Source organism: Babylonia areolata, chromosome 2 (assembly GCF_041734735.1).
Source record: "Babylonia areolata isolate BAREFJ2019XMU chromosome 2, ASM4173473v1, whole genome shotgun sequence".
Classification (NCBI taxonomy): domain Eukaryota; kingdom Metazoa; phylum Mollusca; class Gastropoda; order Neogastropoda; family Buccinidae; genus Babylonia; species Babylonia areolata.
Genome location: NC_134877.1, coordinates 13,511,969 through 13,530,362, shown reverse-complemented (window position 1 = coordinate 13,530,362; position 18,394 = coordinate 13,511,969). Strand labels below are relative to the sequence as shown.

The following is an 18,394-nucleotide window of genomic DNA, read 5'->3' as shown; positions in this document are numbered from 1 at the left end:
CAACAGAGTGAGTTTGTGCAAATGATTGTTAACTAGGAGTATTGTGGATCTCGACAGTATATATATCTCTCCATTTATGAGGCAACTACTACCATCATTTTAAGCAGCAATAACCAAACAAACAGAAAAGGAAAATTTGGATTGCATCATGTTGCAACTTGCACATAATACCAACAATACCAACTTTGAACTTAAATAGTGTCTGAGAAAAAGTTCATAGTCTTAATTTAAATAATAAAGGTTAATGCTCAGATGATCAATAAGAAAACATCTTGGCCCAACACAGTGAGGAAATACTTTCAGCACAGGTGTTGCAGGGAAGGTGGAACAGTGGCCAAGGAGTCTGTGTCCATGGGTTGGAGTCCTACATATAGACCAGAATTTTTACCTCTACCTACACTGGACCTTCAATGGTAGTATGGGCACTAGTCTTGGATGAGATGATAAACCAAACTCCCTTTCGCAGCATGTCCTTGGTGCACATGAAAGAACCCATGGCAACAAAATGATTATCCATGGCAAAAATGCTGTAGAAAAACCCATTTAACAACAATAATAATAATGCATAACTTTAGTTTAATATGGTGTGATTTCCAATACAAATGCTGCTCAAAGTGCCTAACCTGATGCAGTAAAAAAGCAAACATGACAGAAAAACAGAAAAACTCTGGTCAAAAATACCCCCTAGGTGTCCATTAACTGAAATGCATTTCATAAAGAAAACATGTGCACACATTTGTACATGCATGCCACAACAGTGTAGCCTGTACACATACACACTCACACATTACAAAATACAGATGGGAGGAAAACACACCCATTAAAAAACAAACAAAGAAACATGCCCCTTTCCCCTGCCCTCCCCAAAAAAGTTGAAAAAACCCAAACCATTTGGAAGTAAACCCAATGTCATTTCTTAGCATGTAGCTGAATGTACACCCATAAACTAACACACCCACAAACTAACTTTTCATGTGCGCACACCCACTGACTCACACACACTCCTGTACACTAAAATGTATCACAGGCCATAAAAATGAGACTATACAAACAAACAGCAAACTCTGAAAATCAAGCTTTCCCTTCCCTCCATCATAAAGGAACAAATAAATAACACTACTGATAAAATTATAACAGTATTGTAAAAAAAAAAAAAAGAGGTGGGATTTCTACATATGTATATGAAATCACACCAGACTTAAATTTTTACCGGAAAACATCACTCACCACAGTAAATTTGGGACCAAACATTAAAGATATATATGCCCAACATAAACGTGCATGCAAGTGTGTACTTTGTGCCTACCCACAAACACACACGTGTACTCAAATGTATCACATGCCATAAAAATGAGACAATCCTGGTAATTATCATCTGAAAATAAAGTTTCCCCTTCCCTCCATCATTTAGGAACAAATAAGGCATCTGATTAAACATGTATTCATAACTTTTGATAGGTGTGACAAAAGCATGTATTTTAGTGCAAACATACAAACTGGTTGCTTATGGCCCACTACTCCCACCCCTGACACACACATAGTTGTGGAGAAGTTCAGAATTAATATATTTCTCCCATTATCAGCACGATAAGGGCAGATGACCCCATGAAAGGGTGACGTCCCTTTCCCTCACCAGTTTTGTGGCTGTAACATTCCCATAGGTAACCAGTTCTCTGGAATTCCTTCACCACATTTTTCACCAGATTTACCCTCAGTTCAAAATAGATGTCTCCAGCAAGCTGACTGTAAGGCCCTGCAGCTTGAGAGTAATGATGCAGCGCTGCTAATGACAAGAAGTTCATGCTGATCCAAACATCCCCACGCAAGAGGCAGAGTCATGTTCTGTGGTGGTTTGAGAATGAAGATGGCTTGTGTGTGCCAGAGAACGCAAACCGTATGGGCTCCACAACAGTGCTGGGTCTTTTAAGTCTGTCAGCATTTTGTATAGCTTTGGAGACTGAGCGTCAATGATTTTCAATAGCAGTGGAAACAAGCTGACGTAACCAAAAGCATTTAAAAACTGATACTTGGGCTCAGGACTGCTGACTCTGAGCCTGAGCAAGTCTGAAACTGGTTGACCAGACTGAAGGTGAGAAGGCACTTCTGTTTTCTCCAGCTCTCCTGTCTCTGTGTGCAGGCCATAGTCACTGTATTGCTGACCCTCCTCTGACCAGTGCAAGCTGTCCAGCAAGGCATTATCAGTCAGAAACTGATGAGTCGTTGTATATTGCTGCCACTCTTTGTTTAAGGACTTGGCCATTTCGGCCATCACCCCTGAGGCCAAGGCCATCCAGCATCGGAGGTCCAAGTGGCGCTCTTTTTCTGTTGGCTGTGAAGCTTGTGGATAGTCATGTAGCCCTGAAGCAAACATCAAATGAACTATCCCAGTCACAGTCGTATGATCTAGCCCTCTCCACCGATATGTAGACATTTTACTTCCTGCATGAGACGAATTGTACCAAGCATACAAAGCTTTCAGGCGAGGATACAAGGCCACCAGATACTGTTGTACACTGGGATCCTTACTATTCACAAGTTTGGGAACCAGTTTCTGCAGAGGCAGGAAGATCGTCGGAGGTGCTGCCATTGAGTTGTGTTGAATAACACAATGTGTTTTCGCTTCAGTGTAAGCCTCATCCGCTAAAGCCTGCTTTATAGGAATCCAGCCTTCAGTGTTGATCAGATCCAGCCAGTGACCCATAATCTCCATTGACAGGCCCTCATCCCATCGGCTGATCAGTAGGTTGTGGAACCCTTCCTCCCACAGAGAACCACAAAGTGAGACAGACCTAGAAGAAACTGAAGAGAACAGCGGGGCTTTCCAATACTTCACTGGTACTTTGTTGTATTGAGACAGCACAAGGGAAGGGGATCCATAGAAATAACTGACACTTCCAAGCATGTTGCTGAGGGCAGCTTTGGCCATGTGGACCTCTGTCTCTCTAAAACCTTTCTGCTCCAACCTAAAAATGTCTGAAAACTGCTGGTTAAAATCATCTACATGCTTCCCAAGAGCAAATTTAAACACATCCCCAGCTAACCTATCTGGCCTGTTGGAAAAGCTGCCAGATTCAAACACCACTTCCATTTCCATGGGTAATACAGCAGTCACTTCTTTCACGATAAAGTTAATTCCACGGGCATCTTGTAACATCTGTTGACTACCAAGAGTCCAAAAGGAGAGGTTATCACCTTTGCTCCACATCTTCTCTTTCATGGCCGCTTTGACTACATCTGTCAGCTGTGATAGGTTTGATGCGTGCGTTATGAAGTGAGAAGCTTTCTGACTCTTACTCCTTGTTGCAGGAAACCTGAGCTGAAAGGCTCCCAGATCCTGTGTGTGTCCTGAGATCCCTGTCATGACGTCCTCTGTGAAGATTGGCTGTACTGACCCATGTCCTTCCAGTGCCACATAAAACATGCTGGATACCACGATTTCCTTGTCTGCACTCTGAAAACAACAGGAAAAAGCCATCAGAAGATTCTTTCTGGGCAACCAATGAATAGACAGTCATATAATATATATAATACATACCATGATACAAACCCTTGCATGAAAAAAGGCAAGAAAACCCCACACAAAAAAACACACCCATAGATGTCATCTAAAACTCATATTTCTCCTGGTCTTGAACACTCACATGCTGGAAATTCCAAGGCAATCTAAAGTTCTTTCTGGGCAATGGACAGGAAGATTAAAAATGTATCACCATTCACCTTAAAAAAAACAACAACAACAAACAACAACAACAACAAGAGAGGCAAGGCCTTCAAGACTCACTTGTATGATACACTAAAAAATAAAAAAAAATCCAAGCTTTTTATGTATTGAGTATAATTTCAAAATGTAATGTTTAAGATGAGAAAGATCAGTTCAAAGCAAATTAACTCCCCTAGCATTACAGAGTAATTTCCCTTTTTTACTATCTGCACAAAAACGTTTGCAAAATAAATAAAACTTCCATGCTTAGCAAGAGAAGTTCCTGTTTGAACAAAAAATGATATTAATGACTGCTCTAGCTGTTGGGTCAGAATATCAGATCAAAGTGCCAAGTTTAGAGAATACAAAAAATATAAATATAACAGTAAATGCAGTTTGCATATAATTAGGCTTCATTCTTTATTTTTTTGTGCCCATCCCAGAGGCGCAATATTGTTTTAAACAAGATGACTGGAAAGAACTGAATTTTCCCTATTTTTATGCCAAATTTGGTGTCAACTGACAAAGTAGTTGCAGAGAAAATGTCAATGTTAAAGTTTACACACACACACACACACACACAACACAGACAACCGAACACCAGGTTAAAACATAGACTCACTTTGTTTACACAAGTGAGTCAACAAAACCAGAAGTAAAGAAGACCTGCAGCAAACTATCCCATGTATTGCTTTGGTCTTAGAAAATAGCCCATTTTCTTTTTCAATCTCTTTCATTTGCTGTCTGTATAGATATTTCAATTATGTGTGTGTGTGTGTGTGTGTGTGACTGTGTGTGCGTGTGTCTGTGTGTGCCTGTGTCTCTGTACCTGTGTGCGTGCATGAGTGCGTGCATGCGTGCGTGCGTGTGAATCAATACACACACACATGGGTTCATATGTATCTGCCCCTTAACCCAACTCCCCTCCTTTCCCTTTTCTTATTCTGGTATGATAGTGCTCAAAATGGATCAATGTAAAATTAAAACCTACCACACATTGTAATTTTGTATGCAGACTGTTGTGCAGAAATAAAGGGGAAAAAAAAACTTCCAGCATAAATACATGTATGCTAAATATTGATTGCAAATTTGTTTTAAATTCCTGCAATTACAGAATCATGCAACTATTACAAAAGACCAGATGCATTTCCTTGGGATGTGTTTAATGTTGCTCATGAGAAGTGGGTGGGTGGTTATATCCAGAAAAAAATTTTTCACTTGTATAATATTTCTGTTCTGTATTTCTTTTGAGGATAAACAGCCAGAGTTTTAAACTTAGAAATATGTTGTGGCAAGAAAGCAAACAACCCATGCAATATAATACAATGCAATAGGATACAGTGCAGTGAAAAATTAACATAACACAGCACAGTATAGCACAAAACAACACAACACAACCTTCAAAATACCATAAAATATAACACAAAACAGGACACAGGACAAACACAATCATATCCCAACACAACACATATTTCATATATGTGGAGCGCTGACCTAGTGGCAACACAGTCACCTAGGAATCACAAGAATCTGAGCATGTGGGACTGAATCCTACACTCACCAATATACTTTCTCCCCATCCACTAGACCTTTAGTGCTGGCCCAGACACAAACTATCTGGATGAAACGATAAACCATGGTCCCGATTGTAGCTTGCACTTAAGCGCAAGTAAAAGAATCCATGACACCAAGAGAGTGGTCCCTAGCAAAATTCTGTAGAAAAATCCACTTTGATAGTAAAACAAACACACTTGCAGACAGAAAAAAAGGTAAAGAAAAAAGGTTGGTGCTGCACTGTGCTGACACACTCTCCCGAAGTAAAGCAGCCTGAATTTCACACAGAGAAATTTGCTGTGTCAAAAAAAGTACTACAATCCAGTATACACAACACAATCACAGGAAAAGACACAGTGGGGAGGGGGGGTGGGGGTGGAAGGAGATGACTGTGACTTGTTTTAATCACCTTGGGCATCATGGTGATTCTGGTTGTCCAGTCACCGCCGTGATGCCCGCCAGCTCTCTTGACAAATTCTGTCTTCACCATGAACGCTTTGTCTTCCAGCTCCTGAATGCCAAAGGACTTCCCATCATGCAACAGCCAGCTGTAGCCATGGAGACCATCAGCCTGATCACACCAGTGGCGCAGAGGCAGTGGAGTCCTGTTGGTGAACTGTTCTAACCACATGGACCCAAACAAGGGAGAGTTAGGACTGCGTGTCTTGAGCCCAAAGTATGTCTGTGGTCTGCACAAAGAAGAATGTACTGATGTTATAATCACCAAAGCAAATATATTTTTCAGCGCGCAGTATCAATTATGCATGCTAATTTGCAGACTGTTAAAAAAAAAAAAGCCTTTATAAAATTTCTCTCTCTCTCTCTCTCACTCTCTCTCTCTCTCACACACACACACAAACACACCAGAAAACACAAAAAACCTAATCTCTTGCAGATTCTGTCCAAAATGTACATCAGCACTCATCTCATCCTTGGGTCTTTTCAGCCTGTTAAAACATTAGGATCACTGTATCAACTGCTGTAGCCTGAACCCAAACCTCAGTGTCCACTGGCTGGGAAGACTGGGACCTCACAGCTGATGGTGATCTATTTCATGGATGCATCTTTGGGAGCACTGCTCAAATTTCCTGACCAATACTCCAGATGTCGAGATATCTCTGGTCTTGCTAATGGCAGATCATGTGGCCTGTCACACCTTACACTCATGGCCATTTATTTTCCTCCACTTCCATGCTTCAGGTGATTTCTATCAAGATCTGTGATGGCAGATTCATGGGGACTGTTGTTGGAGGGATGTGGTGTTGGTTGCATCACCAGAGCCAGCTTGGACCCGCTAAACAAATATTGCAGGGGGCCTTGCAGGTTGTTTTTGTGTGTGTGTGTGTGTGTGTGTGTGTGTGTGTGTGTGTGTGTGTGTGTGTGTGTGTGTGTGTGTGTGTGTGTGTGTGTGCATATGTTGAATCAAAAAAGGCACTACTGAATCAGTGACTCAACAGTAGTACAGTGTCTCCTCTGGCATGTGGCCTCTTGGCTACCTAACTTTATTAATTCCAGAATAAGGATCAGGATCAGAATAAATATGTTGTACAGGCCAGTTTGAGTTTATTACAACTACCTTTTTTTCTTTTTTCTTTTTTTTCTTTTTTTTGATGATGTTTTTCAACATGCGCTCACCCAAGTCCATTGTGATTATGCTAGCAGTGAACTTTTGGTGGCTGCCCTGAATGCTGCAGTGGTCCCCGGCCTGCACTGAAAATATCTTCTTCCAGATGGTTCCATTCTGCTGCTGTTTTTACAACAAAAAACTAAAAGAGTTCTTAAAGTTAAACTGTTCTGTTTTGCTGAATAGGACTGCAAAACCTTTGCTGTTCTTAACTGTTCTTCTTTCTACAAAGTTTTCTTAGTTATAATCCCTGTACATTGTTAGTTTGGATCTCCTGCTGGTCTTACTGGTAGGTGTTCAGAACTTTTTCTGGTGGTAGAGCTGGAATTTGTTTACAGTCCTAGAGGATGGTGAGGCAGATGATTTTGCATCGTTCCTCTATGGGTGATAGTCTCTGTTCTAATAGCATTTCAGTCACACAGCCTTGGCCCCTTAACCTGTAGTCTTTGCTGATGAACTAGGTGGCCTGGCATTGGACCGACTCAAGTCTTTCCATGTCTTTCTAAAGTTAGGTGTACCATATCACTGCACCATATTCCAGTGTGGAACGGACAAGAGAGACAAAAGCCATCCCAACACTCTCTGGAGGGCAGTTCCTTAGGCTGCACCTCAGGAAGCCAAGTGTACAGTTGTCCTTTTCGTAGATGTTAGCAACAGGGCCGGTACATTTCAGGTCATTTGAAATCTGTACAAGCAGTACTCTGGGTCCTTGTAGAATGCTGGTTGAGGAGCCTGGGTGTAGGGTGTGTGTGGAGGATTAGGGAACATAAGTGTGACAGGAATGCCACTCAGTGGGGTAGCAAGAAAAGAAAGAAAAAAAAAAGTAGAAAAAGACCAAAACCAAAATCTTAAAAAAATTTTTCTACCATAATTGGTTTTGTGCAAAAAGGTGTGTGCATATGAATGTGTGTGTGTATGTGGAAGAAGGAGGCAGAATGGTTAAGATGCTCATCTACCGATACAAAGAGTCTGTAAGGGCTGGGTTCGAATCCTGCTTTCTAACCATTCTGATGAGACAATAAACCAAGGTCCTGTGTGCAGCATGCACTTGGTGCACTGAAATAGAAACCAAGGCAACGACAGTGTTGTCCTCTGGCTATGATTCTGCAAAAGAAATCCACTCTGATTGGTACACAAATAATTATATATATATGCATGCACTCAAGGCCTGGCAAAGCACACTGGGTTATGCTGCTGGTTAGGCATCTGCTTAGCAGAAGTGGTGTAGCATATATAGATTTTCCGTTTGCAGTGATGCCTAATTGAAAAACTGTAACTCTGAGAGAGAGAGAGACGGACTACAGCATTGAACACCTGTCACACCACCGACAAAAGACAACTGCGGACATCTGTCCAAAACAACTTGACCTTTCGGGCGTTAGGCCGATAGGTCGTTAAACTCCACTTTGTCGAGAGAGAGAGAGAGAGAGAGAGAGAGAGAGAGAGAGCAATCACATATATGTATGTGTGTGTGATGATCAAAGAAATTCACTTTTCTGCTAATCTCTAATGTTTCTTGGACTCAGTGTCGAAATCTCTGCAAACAGCCGCCAGCCACCTTTTAATTATCAAGGGAAATAACGACGTTGCTTCTTTCCAATATATCGAATGTGATTAATTCCCTTGCACAATCAAACTCTCTCACCTGTAAGTTCCCCAAAACCTGTCTGGGGAGATACTGGGTGATGTGGCGTTGGCAGCAATGATAGCAGGTGCATCAAGCGGAGTTATAACGATGTCACGTAAATACTGCTGATACCTGAAATATGCCACTAACGACAAACTGACTGTCATGATACAAAGACCCACGAACTTGCCCAGAGGATCAAGGTTGCCGTGTGCGTAAGGCCAGTTCGGATCGTCTGGCTCCTCGTGCGGTAGCAGCTTCCTCTTAGTACTCTGATGGGGTTGTATTCGACGACGGACTCCATCTTCATCACACTCCATGATAAATGAGTGATTTGGAGAATTAACAACTGAATAACAACTGACTTCCGGTTTCCTAACGAACAAGGTCTAGTTTATTGTGTTACCATCGTATTTGTCGGCTTCGCCATGTGGCTACACTCCACAAATTGAAAGTTGTGTTCATTTCAAGTGTTTGGATAATTATATCTAAATATGTATCTAAATAAAACAAACAAACAAGCAAAAACAAAACAACAAAAAGCAAAACAAAAACAAAACAACAACAACAACAACAAACCCCCCAAACAAACAAACAAAAAACCCAAAAAGAAAGAACAAACAAAAAAAAGAAGAAGAAAAAAGAAAAAAAGGTAGATACTTAAATATTCCAATTAAATATATTGTATACCGTTGTAAAGTATTGGAAGACGAAATCCATCTACTTGATCCTTGTGTTAAATATAATGCCATAAGAAAGCATGCATTTTGAAAGGATATTAAAAAATCCTTTTTGAGAATAATCAAAGAGAAGATTTATTTTTTGAAATCAGATATTTATTGCACTCCCTATTTGTGAAGGGTACAAATGTTGATTTTTGTTGGATACCATCCCACACTGGATTCCGTTATAACGACCAAGCAGACAGGGCAGCAAAAAGGGGAGCAAAAAATCATATAGATAGTATAAAAGTATATTGCCCATTGTCATACAAGGAAATAAGCAATATACTAGAAAGAGACTTTTATAGGTGCTTGAATTCAAGTCTAAAACCTCGTCATTTGACTCTCTCAGACTTTGGTCCGATTCGCAGACCAATTCTGAGCTTAGCTCTCAGACTATTATCAAATTCATTACGGACCAAGTATTGTTCTAATGTCAAGTGTATATGCTTTAATAACCTGACAATTGAGCATATAATTTTTCACTGTAGCTTGATGAAGCTACAGCTACGAAAGTGTGTCTTCACAAGTGACTGAGAACGTTGATGTTTTTGACTTTTTGCATTCATTATCAGTTGTTTCGCTTGTCAGTTTAACGACTTCTCTTTTACGAAGTCCTTTAAGTAATTTCCTGTAACTGTATTTAGAGGGTTTTTTTTTTGTTTGTTTGTTTTGTTTTTCTTTCAAATTTCACCCACATTTTTACCCTCATTTGCCCAGTTTCCCCCAACCCTCCATTCATCCACATCTCCCACCCCTTCTAACCGATAATACTGACTCAGATGTATTCATAAACACTTTTACAAAATGTCTTCAATCACCGATATGTGTGACGGGACATTAAACAAAAAAAAATTCCTTAAAAAATCGAACACCAGTCGGTTGATGCTAAAAGATGATGTATATTTACAAATAAGATTGGAAAATTTTGTTTACATCAGTATGCAATTCCAACACATAGGTATGTAATATATATATATATATATATATATATATATATATATATATATATATATATATATATATATATATATCATGTATATCAAGTTCCGTCTGTCGGCCAGACAATCAGTCTAAAAGCGCATGTGTATACGTACGCGCACTTCGATGGTGGTATGTAACCTGCTGTCGAATTGTCAAGTTTTGGAGTTTCGAAAACTGAGCGAAAACTGATCTGCATTGAATCAGCCCTGTTTATTCTTTTGGTGAAGGTTTCATTCGGAGAAGACACCGTGTCATTAGTGGAGACACACACACACACACACACACACACACACACACACACACACACACACACACACACACACACACACACACTGACACACGACTACACCTGACACTGACACACGGTACACACTGACGGCGGCACACGCGCACACTGACACCGGCACACACACACATATGTATACATGACATATATACCTATACGGGGAGGGGTGTGCGTGTGTGTCGGTGGATCGAGGAGAGAACGGATGTGCAGGCAGTGTCCTGTAATGAAGTAATTTGATACAACTACGGATGACACAACTCGTAATATAATATTTGCATACGGTACTGAGCAGTTTGAACCCGGCCCTCCACCTCTACACACACACACACACACACACACACACACACACACACACACACACACACACACACACACATGGGACGCGCGCACGCACACACACACACACACACACATCGCAGTACACACACACACACACTGTGACGGCACGCACACGCACGCACGCACGCACGCACGCACACACACACACACACGGATGGACAGACAGACAGACAGAGAGAATGTAGGGAATGGAACGAAGTAGCTCATGTAAAAGCCTTTTTAATGGAAATGTTTTTCTATATTTCTCTTGGAGATTGCCGGCAAAGTGTGGTGTGTCAAGTCCAGCACTGAGGGAGAGAAATGTGCTGTATGACAATGACTGCATAATTAATCAGTTCATTTATATGCAGTGTGAATGCCATTGACTCAGTTGCACCGTCATCACATTAACGTATTTTCTGTAATAGGTAACTGTTGTTATGCGCACCTGATCGAGTGACACTAAAAATGGCTGTTTACCATTCAGCGCTTGTTTTTACTGTGGACGTAGGCTTCTCGCTTTTGATGCTTGGACTCCGAAGTCTTGCGTATGAAACAAAATCGAACAAACAAAAGGAAAGGCAAGATAGAAAGAAAAAAAATGTAAATAACAAAATATCAACTTCAGGACATTTACTGCACATTATCATGTCTGACCTCGGTCTTGCTATATTGCCTACATGCGTGCACTATCTGTACAAAGGCAACAAAACAGGAACACACGATTGCGTCTGTAGATGTTACTGTTTTCAGTGATAAGTTAAGAGTGCGCGTGCTAGCGCCGGCGCCTTTATAGGCTACACTGATGTGCGAAATGAATAAACAGGTTAATATATCACACGGGGTTCGATAGATAACAAGCCGCAAAGTGCGAAAATTGAAAACAGGAGCTTCTGATAAATGTATTATCTGCTGGGTGAATGATCTTTACCACTGTTTCTATTAGGCTATTTACCGGAAGACGAAAAAAAATGCCGTTCTGTAACACCTACGTTTTAGATACAATATCCAAGTGTCGCTGGTACGGGAAGATACTGTTGACTAAAAAAAAAAGTATATATATATATATATATAACCGTTCATCGACATGATTTGCTTTGACCACTTCACCTGACTATGTTTTTCAGTGACTTCTTGCCAAGACAGACTTCTCTATTCTGGGCGTTTCGGATGATGGCATCAAAATGACTTCATTGTTTGAACACTCGGCATTTCTTCACGGGAAAGAGAGCGTACTTCGCTACAATGCAGCACCATAATGATGTTTGTTTTTCTTTGCTAAAGTAAACATCAAGTATATTGTCCACACACACCGAACACTGTACAAACAACTCGAGCACACGCAGACATACGCACATACAAGCGCGCCGCGTGCACACACACACACACACACACACACACACACACACACACACACACGTACGTGTGTGCGTGTGCTTCGATCTGTCAGGCGACAGAAGTCATCTCTCTCACCAGTCTCAGTGTCTAGGACAGGCTTTCACCAGACTGAGGAGCATAAGAGCGAACCACGAAGAGTACTTTTCCTAGTGTCACTCTGTTTAGTTGTCAGATAAAACGCACTGATGTACAACACCTGATGGCGTGATAACTGACTGTGTGCGGGTCTTTCAAGTGCACAGGGTATATGATTATGTACGGCGTCAGTCTATCGTTATGAGACTGACAGACCCACAGACGGACACCACACATGCAGTCATACAGACAAGACCCATTCGGGAAGAGAGAGTGACAGACAGACAGACAGTGTGTGTGTGTGAGGGGGGAGGGGGGGGGGGGTAGGTGGGTGGGTGTGGAGAGAGAGAGAAAGAGACAGACAGACAGACAGAGACAGACAGGCAGACAAGAGAAGAGAAGAGAGAGAGGGAGAGAGACAGAGAGACAGAGACATTTGACATAGAGACATGTCCAGTGAGACAGACAGCGATAGGAACCCCCCCCCCCCTCTCTCTCTCTTTCTCTCTCTCTCTTTATTTATTTATTTTTCCCACATCTCTTTTAAAGGGTCCTCCATCCGCCTATTTTATCCCATTTTCTTTCTTTCTTCCCCCCTTCGGCCTTTTTTTTCTTTCTTTCATTTTTTTCCACTTTCCTCCATTGAAATATATACACAACTCAAACCGACACGACTCATTTCAAACATATAAATCAGCGCGTAAAAAACACGTGTGTGTGTGTGTGTGTGTGTGTGTGTGTGTGTGTGCGTGCGCGTCCAACGATGGATGTGTGTTTCGGTACTTTGAATGTTTGATGGACCTTACACCATTTATATATATATATATATGTGTGTGTGTGTGTGTGTGTGTGTGTGTGTGTGTGTGTGTGTGTGTGTGTGTGTGTGTGTGTGTGTGATGTTTAACGGACCTAACAAGTAGTCAGTTCTGCTTTCTCGGGCTGTTTGCCACCTCCACGTGGACTTGTATCCACGCGTACAACAGGGCTTTGTACAGTCCATGCTGGACGCTTTCCTGTTTTCACTGAACACACATGGCGCACTGGATTTGTAACGACGGTGCGTATTCAGTCACTCTTTTGCACGCGTACACACACAAAATCGGGAGGAAGGTGAGAGGGGTAGTTATTTCAGCCGGCAGATTTGAAAGGCCATCACCTCGAGGTACTGCTGGGGTTGGACCCATGGGCTATGAGGAGGAAAGGCAAAGCATTAACCATTCAGCCATCACTTCCGCCGGTTATGTATTGATGATTGTTCCAGCTCGGCTTGAAGTGGCAACACTTAACGATTTGTGTCTTAACTGAGGATCGTCTTTGGGTAGAGGCGTATCGACCTCGACTTTACCTTTATGCCTGACACAGTTCACGACATACGCAATAAACGGAAAATAAAGAAGAAAAGGACAACAACAACAACAGCAGTAATACCCACCCACCCCGTTTTGCTGTCCTGACTATCTGGGCTAGAATGTGATTACAGTGGAGAATCATTGACTTGCCAAAGTTACATCCCCACTCTCACGGCCAAGAGGGTTTTAGGACAGTCGGCGTGTTGGGATGGTTCCCAAAGGCCAGCTAGCCCCCAAGGTTGCAGCACTAAGAGCCAGTGCAATCTTGCCTCCTAATTTGAGAGTCATAGTCCTTCACAAAAGACTAAGCTGTAAATGACTTCCCATTGCTGTGGAGAAAACATTGACCAAACAGCTCTCACTTTGCTGTTGGCCCAGCTGTAAGCTTTTCTCAAATGTGATGTAAGAAGAGCGTTGGGAACAAACACAACTTACACAAAGCAAAACAAACAAATGAACTCTTACAGGAACAAACCAAATCACACATAAACCAAATAATAACAATAAATGCCAAAGTAATATTCAACAAAAGAAAAAGCAAACTGCAAGTTTCGAAAGTTCAGTGCAAAGTAGTATGTATATATATATATATATATATATATATATATATATATATATATATATATATATATATAGAGAGAGAGAGAGAGAGAGAGAGAGAGAGAGAGAGAGAGCAGTTTTCATATTCCAAAATAACTGTGAACATGTATGAGTGCACTGTTGAAACTGAGACTTTCACGCGGTGCTTTTTATGTTTGAAGTGTTTAGGAATATGTAAATCTATCGTCATGTCCAACTTACATGTACTTGCGTAATTGGGAATTTTTCATCAATAATGTGCGCTTAGATTTTTTTCAACAATCTTTCACTTACCTCTGATCGAGTATTTTTCGCTTTCTTTTGTTTGCATTCTTTTAGACCTACCCTTTTCTTTTAACTTTTGTTGTTGTTGTTCTTCAGTTGAAGTGCATAATATGATTGTTTACGTCGCGTTTATATCCACAATCGTGTCAACTATTTCTCTTGTCAAGATAAAAGTAAAAGTGTTCTCGTACCTTGTATATTGTTGTGTGTCCTCATTACTCATGCTATGTATTGTATTACATCACATGATATTGCGCTGTGTTGTTTCAGATGCGATTATCTCTTTATTATCACGTTAAAAGGACAATGACCCATTCTTCACACAAGGCTGGATGTAAAGAAAAATATAATGGATAACATTATGCTTATTCCTTTCCTTCACAAATCAAGATTTATTCGCGTGCTTCTCCCGTTCGTTACTTCGTTCTCTGTTTATCTGTTTGTCTATCTGTCATTCTGAACGCACGTCTGTCTGTCTGTCCGAAAGTATAGCATGTGAATGTTATTGTCTGTCTGTCTGTCTGTCTGTCTTTGTCTGTCTCTGTCACTGTTTCTGTCCGTCTGTCTGCCTCTCACTCTCCGAAAGTCTAGAATATGGATCGCGTTGAATCGTATTGTCATCTTTTCATGTGCTGTCTATATACTCACTCCATCCCCAATGGCTTTTTCATCCAGCTGAAATATTTCAAGTTGTTTCAAAATGACCACATTATGTGCGAGACTTTTGTCAAAATCAGCCTGTGTGTACTTCCCACCGCCACCCCCCTACCCCACCCCCCTCAAAACTGGACGTTCAACCCTGTGAGTCACTCAGTGCTACAGTATCAAATCCTATTACTAGTATCGGAAACTTACGCAGTCCATCGTGATAACCGAGTTAACCAATCCAGTTGCCTGCCACGCTAATATCATTTTGCTTGTTCGGTTCGCACCTTGACAGGGCCCCACCGTGGGTTTGATCAAAGGTTTTGATTTGTGCCCACTGAGTTAGTGTCAGGGTTGATATCAATTTTCATCACACGGGTGCTTGTTTCAGTGCGGGGCTTCTTCATCTTTGCTCAGCTCAGCAATCATTCCTACCCTGACTGCTCCAACAGCAAGTTTTGTTTTTTGAGCGACAAACATGAAGTTCTCTCTTCTGGCTTGTGTCTTCGGCACGGTACTCCTAGCATCGGTCTCTGCTTCGGGTAGGTGTGTGTGTGTGTGTGTGTGTGTGTGTGTGTGTGTGTGTGTGTGTGTATATGTGTGTCTGTGTCTGTGTTTCTGTGTGTGTGTATCTGTGTGTGTGTCTGTGTGTATGCGTGCGTGAGTATGCGTGCGTTTATGACAATGCATGCGTGTATGTGCTTTTTTTTTTTTTTTTTTTGAGGCGGGGTTGGGGGGGGGGGGGGGGGGTGCTTGTGTGTGTTCGTGTGCGTGCGCTTATGTATATGTGGGTGTGTTCGATTTCAAAATTGTGAATAGGAGGTACAAGGAATTGCAGTTTGCCTTTGTTTTTATGTGGAAAGCAAGAAACAGTGAGAAATTCAGAGGGGTGGGGATGAGAGGGAGGAAAGGGAGGAGAGGATCCACAAGACTTGGGTTGTATGAGTGCCATGATAACTGCAATTAAAAAAATGAACTATTCGAGAACTTTGAGCGCAGACGGGGTAGATAATGTGTGTGTTTTTTTACATAAATTATTGAGCTTGTTGTAGTAGTAGTTTAAGTGTTCCTTTATTCAGAGCCATTTTTAATATGATTTTGTCAGAGTAGTGTATGTGCTCATTATTGACGTGTGTGTGTTTGTTACGGTAGTGTTCGCCCTTGATGCAATAGTGTGCTTGCAATGTTGTTGTTTTCAGCACTGAAAACCACTCGATCTGCAACTGAGACAAAGTGTACCCGAGTTATCTATTCTGAAAATAGATGTCCTCGTTATAAGCTGCTTTGATGAAGCATGGTTTAAAGTGTTCAAACACGCAGCTTCCATCTTTGACTTATCTGACAGTGCAAAACTGCAAAGCTGGCTTTCAAGCCATGTGTGAAGACGACAGTTCAAATAGCCGCCTTTGCAACCTACCGAACATTGTTGCACATATCAGCACAGCTCCTTCGACTTGCAAGGGAACGTAAATTGCGGGTTTTTTTTCCATCAAAATGTTACTTTATCTTCAAAATGGGAAATTTTATTTTATTTTATTTATTTATTTATGTATTTTTTGCTTTCCTGAAGAGGTTCACATGTTAACTGTTATAAATACCAAAACAAATTTCTATCAAACTAACAAACAAATGAAACCGTGAGAAAATGTCACAAACAAATCTATACCTGCGTTCAGACACCCACACAGCAAACACGAAAGCCGCTTGCATAGCACACACACACACACACACACACACACACACACACACACACACACACAGAATCTCCAGACCAATGTGTGTGTATGCGTGTGTGTGTGTGTGTGTGTGTGTGTGTGTGTGTGTGTGTGTGTGTCTGTGTCTGTGTCTGTGTGTTTGCATGTTGATGACTGTTTTCATATGTATTCATGCACAGCTATTTTTTGTTATTATATCAGTGTATTAAAGTTGTTTCCTTACGTTTTTTTTTTGTTTTGTTTTTCCACAGATACCAAGTTTGTGGACGAAGTGCGTCAGAACTTTGAAGAGTCCATCAATGGCGAACTGGCCAGTCAAGTCAACCGTGAACTGACGGCCAGCTATGTGTACCAGGCCTACGTACGTGTGTAATATGTCACACACACACACTCTCTCTCTGTATATGTTTTTGTTATAACTATGCATGAGGTGCAACAATATGCTTAAAATTATATCCCCACCCCACCCCCTTTCCGGAGGGCTGTATTGCTACGTGGACAATAAAAGACTTTTCACGTTTCACGTCTCTGTCCCTGTCTCCGTCTTTGTCTCTGTCTGTCTGTCTGTCTGTCTGTCTGTCTCTCTCTCTCTCTCTGTGTTAATGAACATCGGCTATAGGCCATAATTCAAAACGTTGAAGGGGAGGGGGAGAAGGAGGGTATGAGGATGAGGCGGGATGAAGCAATCAACAAATGGAGAGAGAGAGATGGACACAGAACACTGAAATGTTTAATGTCATTAGCTGTAGAACTCTGGTGACATGGGGGTACAAATCAGAACAATAATCGCGCAGAACAAACAAAACGGAAACAGAAAAGAAAACCAGTTTTGGAGTCAAATGAATTAATAAGAAATAAGAGATGCTTTGACGCTTTACTGTCATCAGCTTGAAGGTCCACATGACAGGGAGGTACAGTACCTTTTTTTTCAGTCATTTCACTCCAGAGTTTGAACAACAGAAGGAAAACAAAATACATATACTCATATATCAAGTATTTTGCATGAAAACGTAGGAACACATTATACATTAAATAAACTGACCATCCAAATGTCGCTCTTTATCTGTACTTTTTTCTTTCTTTTTTTATCTCATAGAACCCGCAAGAATTTGTGGTTGATTAATGAGTATTTGGAGCTATAGTAAACGTTTTGCGTATATTTACTGCTTCGGGGACATATTTTACAAGTGAGAGTATCATGTCTCTATGTCGTCCTCAGTACGCTGAACAGATCTTTTATCCATGCAAAAGCTGTTTTGAATACAGTTTTTTTTCGCGCTTAGTATCCTTTGCAGTTGAACTTAAAATGATTTTCATCTTCAGGGTTTTTGCCACACATTAACAAGGAGATGTTACTGCTTCGTCTGTATCGAATCATCTTCTGTTGACTCCACGTGCTCTCAATCTGGGCCTAGGCAGGTTTTATACGATTTATTTGTGACTATCTTAATATACGTCTCTGTTTGGAAAACTGATTTAAATGAATAGAACCAATTCCATCTATCGTTGCTCTCTATTTCTCCGTGTCGGTTT

At 41.2% G+C, this 18,394-nt stretch overlaps 2 protein-coding genes across 2 annotated transcripts in view; one reads left to right on the top strand and one right to left on the bottom strand.

The window, feature by feature from the left end:
* Positions 1 to 113: 113 nt before the first annotated feature.
* Positions 114 to 8,906, bottom strand: LOC143298035 (mannosyl-oligosaccharide glucosidase-like). The gene is made up of 3 exons (XM_076610701.1): positions 8,524 to 8,906; positions 5,664 to 5,943; positions 114 to 3,451 (listed from the first exon to the last, which is right to left on the bottom strand). Exons 1-3 carry the CDS (start codon positions 8,823 to 8,825, stop codon positions 1,799 to 1,801), a joined length of 2,235 nt encoding a protein of 744 aa, XP_076466816.1. The 5' UTR covers positions 8,826 to 8,906; the 3' UTR covers positions 114 to 1,798.
* Positions 8,907 to 15,458: 6,552 nt separating this feature from the next.
* The window catches only part of LOC143296427 (uncharacterized), a 24,382-nt gene continuing 21,446 nt past the window's right edge, over positions 15,459 to 18,394 (top strand). The window contains exons 1-2 of the mRNA XM_076608348.1: positions 15,459 to 15,688; positions 17,113 to 17,222. Coding sequence (XP_076464463.1) covers positions 15,625 to 15,688; positions 17,113 to 17,222 — 174 coding nt within the window. The 5' untranslated portion in view covers positions 15,459 to 15,624. The remainder of the gene's footprint in view (positions 15,689 to 17,112; positions 17,223 to 18,394) is intronic.

Excerpts from the sequence above, each read along its gene's own strand:
- LOC143298035 (XM_076610701.1), bottom strand. The coding sequence starts at position 8,825 with ATGGAGTGTGATGAAGATGGAGTCCGTCGTCGAATACAACCCCATCAG. Across the intron at positions 5,944-8,523 it reads AGGTTTTGGGGAACTTACAG|ACCACAGACATACTTTGGGC; the intron begins GTGAGAGAGTTT and ends TTCTTTGTGCAG. Across the intron at positions 3,452-5,663 it reads GAATCACCATGATGCCCAAG|AGTGCAGACAAGGAAATCGT; the intron begins GTGATTAAAACA and ends TGTTGTTTTCAG.